At 45.2% G+C, this 996-nt stretch overlaps 1 protein-coding gene across 1 annotated transcript in view; it reads right to left on the bottom strand.

The window, feature by feature from the left end:
* Window positions 1-693, bottom strand: part of LOC119585547 — a 19,588-nt gene extending 18,895 nt beyond the window's left edge. Inside the window, exon 1 of the mRNA XM_037934169.1 lies at window positions 107-693. Coding sequence (XP_037790097.1) covers window positions 107-693 — 587 coding nt within the window. The remainder of the gene's footprint in view (window positions 1-106) is intronic.
* Between the last annotated feature and the right edge of the window lie 303 nt (window positions 694-996).

A 996-nucleotide genomic window follows, 5' to 3' on the forward strand; every position in this document is an offset into this window, starting at 1 on the left:
ACACCACCACCACGTCTCCTTTCCAGCCTTTGCCTTTCCGGAGGTTTTGCCACAGACTTTCTCTCCCAGATGCTGTATGTCTTCTGCGATTGTTTCCCAGTCACACCTCTCTTCCTGTCTACGTCTTTCTAGGGTCTCTCTAACCTTATCTGTAAAATCACCTCTGCTCTGCGCTTCTTTTAGCTTCCACCACTTGATTTTCTGGGTTCTTGACTTCGTCTCGGGTTTTGACTTCACAACATTAAGTGTGCAAATGACTGGTCGGTGTTGGTTTGTGATGCTTTCCCCAAGAATTACTTTACAGTCTTTCGTATTCTTGTCATTTGAGCGGCAGAGGATGTAATCTATTTGTGACTGAGTGCCTCCACTTTGGTAGGTGATCTTGTGCCTAGTGGCTTTCTTATAGAACGTGTTAACGATCCACAAATTATGCCTCATCGCGAATGTCACGAGTTCTTCCCCACCATCATTCTTAGTACCATAACCAAATTTCCCCATTGTCTCTTCTCTGCTTGTGTTATCACCACCAACGTGTCCATTGAAATCACTCCCTATCCATAGTTTCTCCTCAGCTGGAATTTTTCTCACTTCTTCGTCCAACTCCTCCCAAAACTTCTCCTTCTCTTCGTCTGCACAACCTTGTTGCGCCGCATACACACTCATGATGTTCACCACCAGTTTACCCATCTCCATCTTAAGCCAGATGATTCGGTCTGAAGATCTTGTCACTTCTAGTACCCCCTTCTTGAGTTCCTCATTCAAAACAATTCCAACTCATTTCTTTCTTCCATCGTCTCCCATGTAGAACAGTTTAAATCCGTTTCCAAGTTCTTTGGCCTTACTCCCCTTCCACTTTGTCTCCTGCAAGCACATGATTCTTATCTTTCTCCTCTCCATCAGGTCCACCAGTTCGTGGCTCCTCGCTGTCATACTCCCCACATTCAGTGTTCCAATCTTCAAACCTATCGTCTCATTTTCTTTCTTCTGCCTCTCCCC

This window comes from Penaeus monodon, chromosome 20, assembly GCF_015228065.2.
Source record: "Penaeus monodon isolate SGIC_2016 chromosome 20, NSTDA_Pmon_1, whole genome shotgun sequence".
Taxonomy (NCBI): domain Eukaryota; kingdom Metazoa; phylum Arthropoda; class Malacostraca; order Decapoda; family Penaeidae; genus Penaeus; species Penaeus monodon.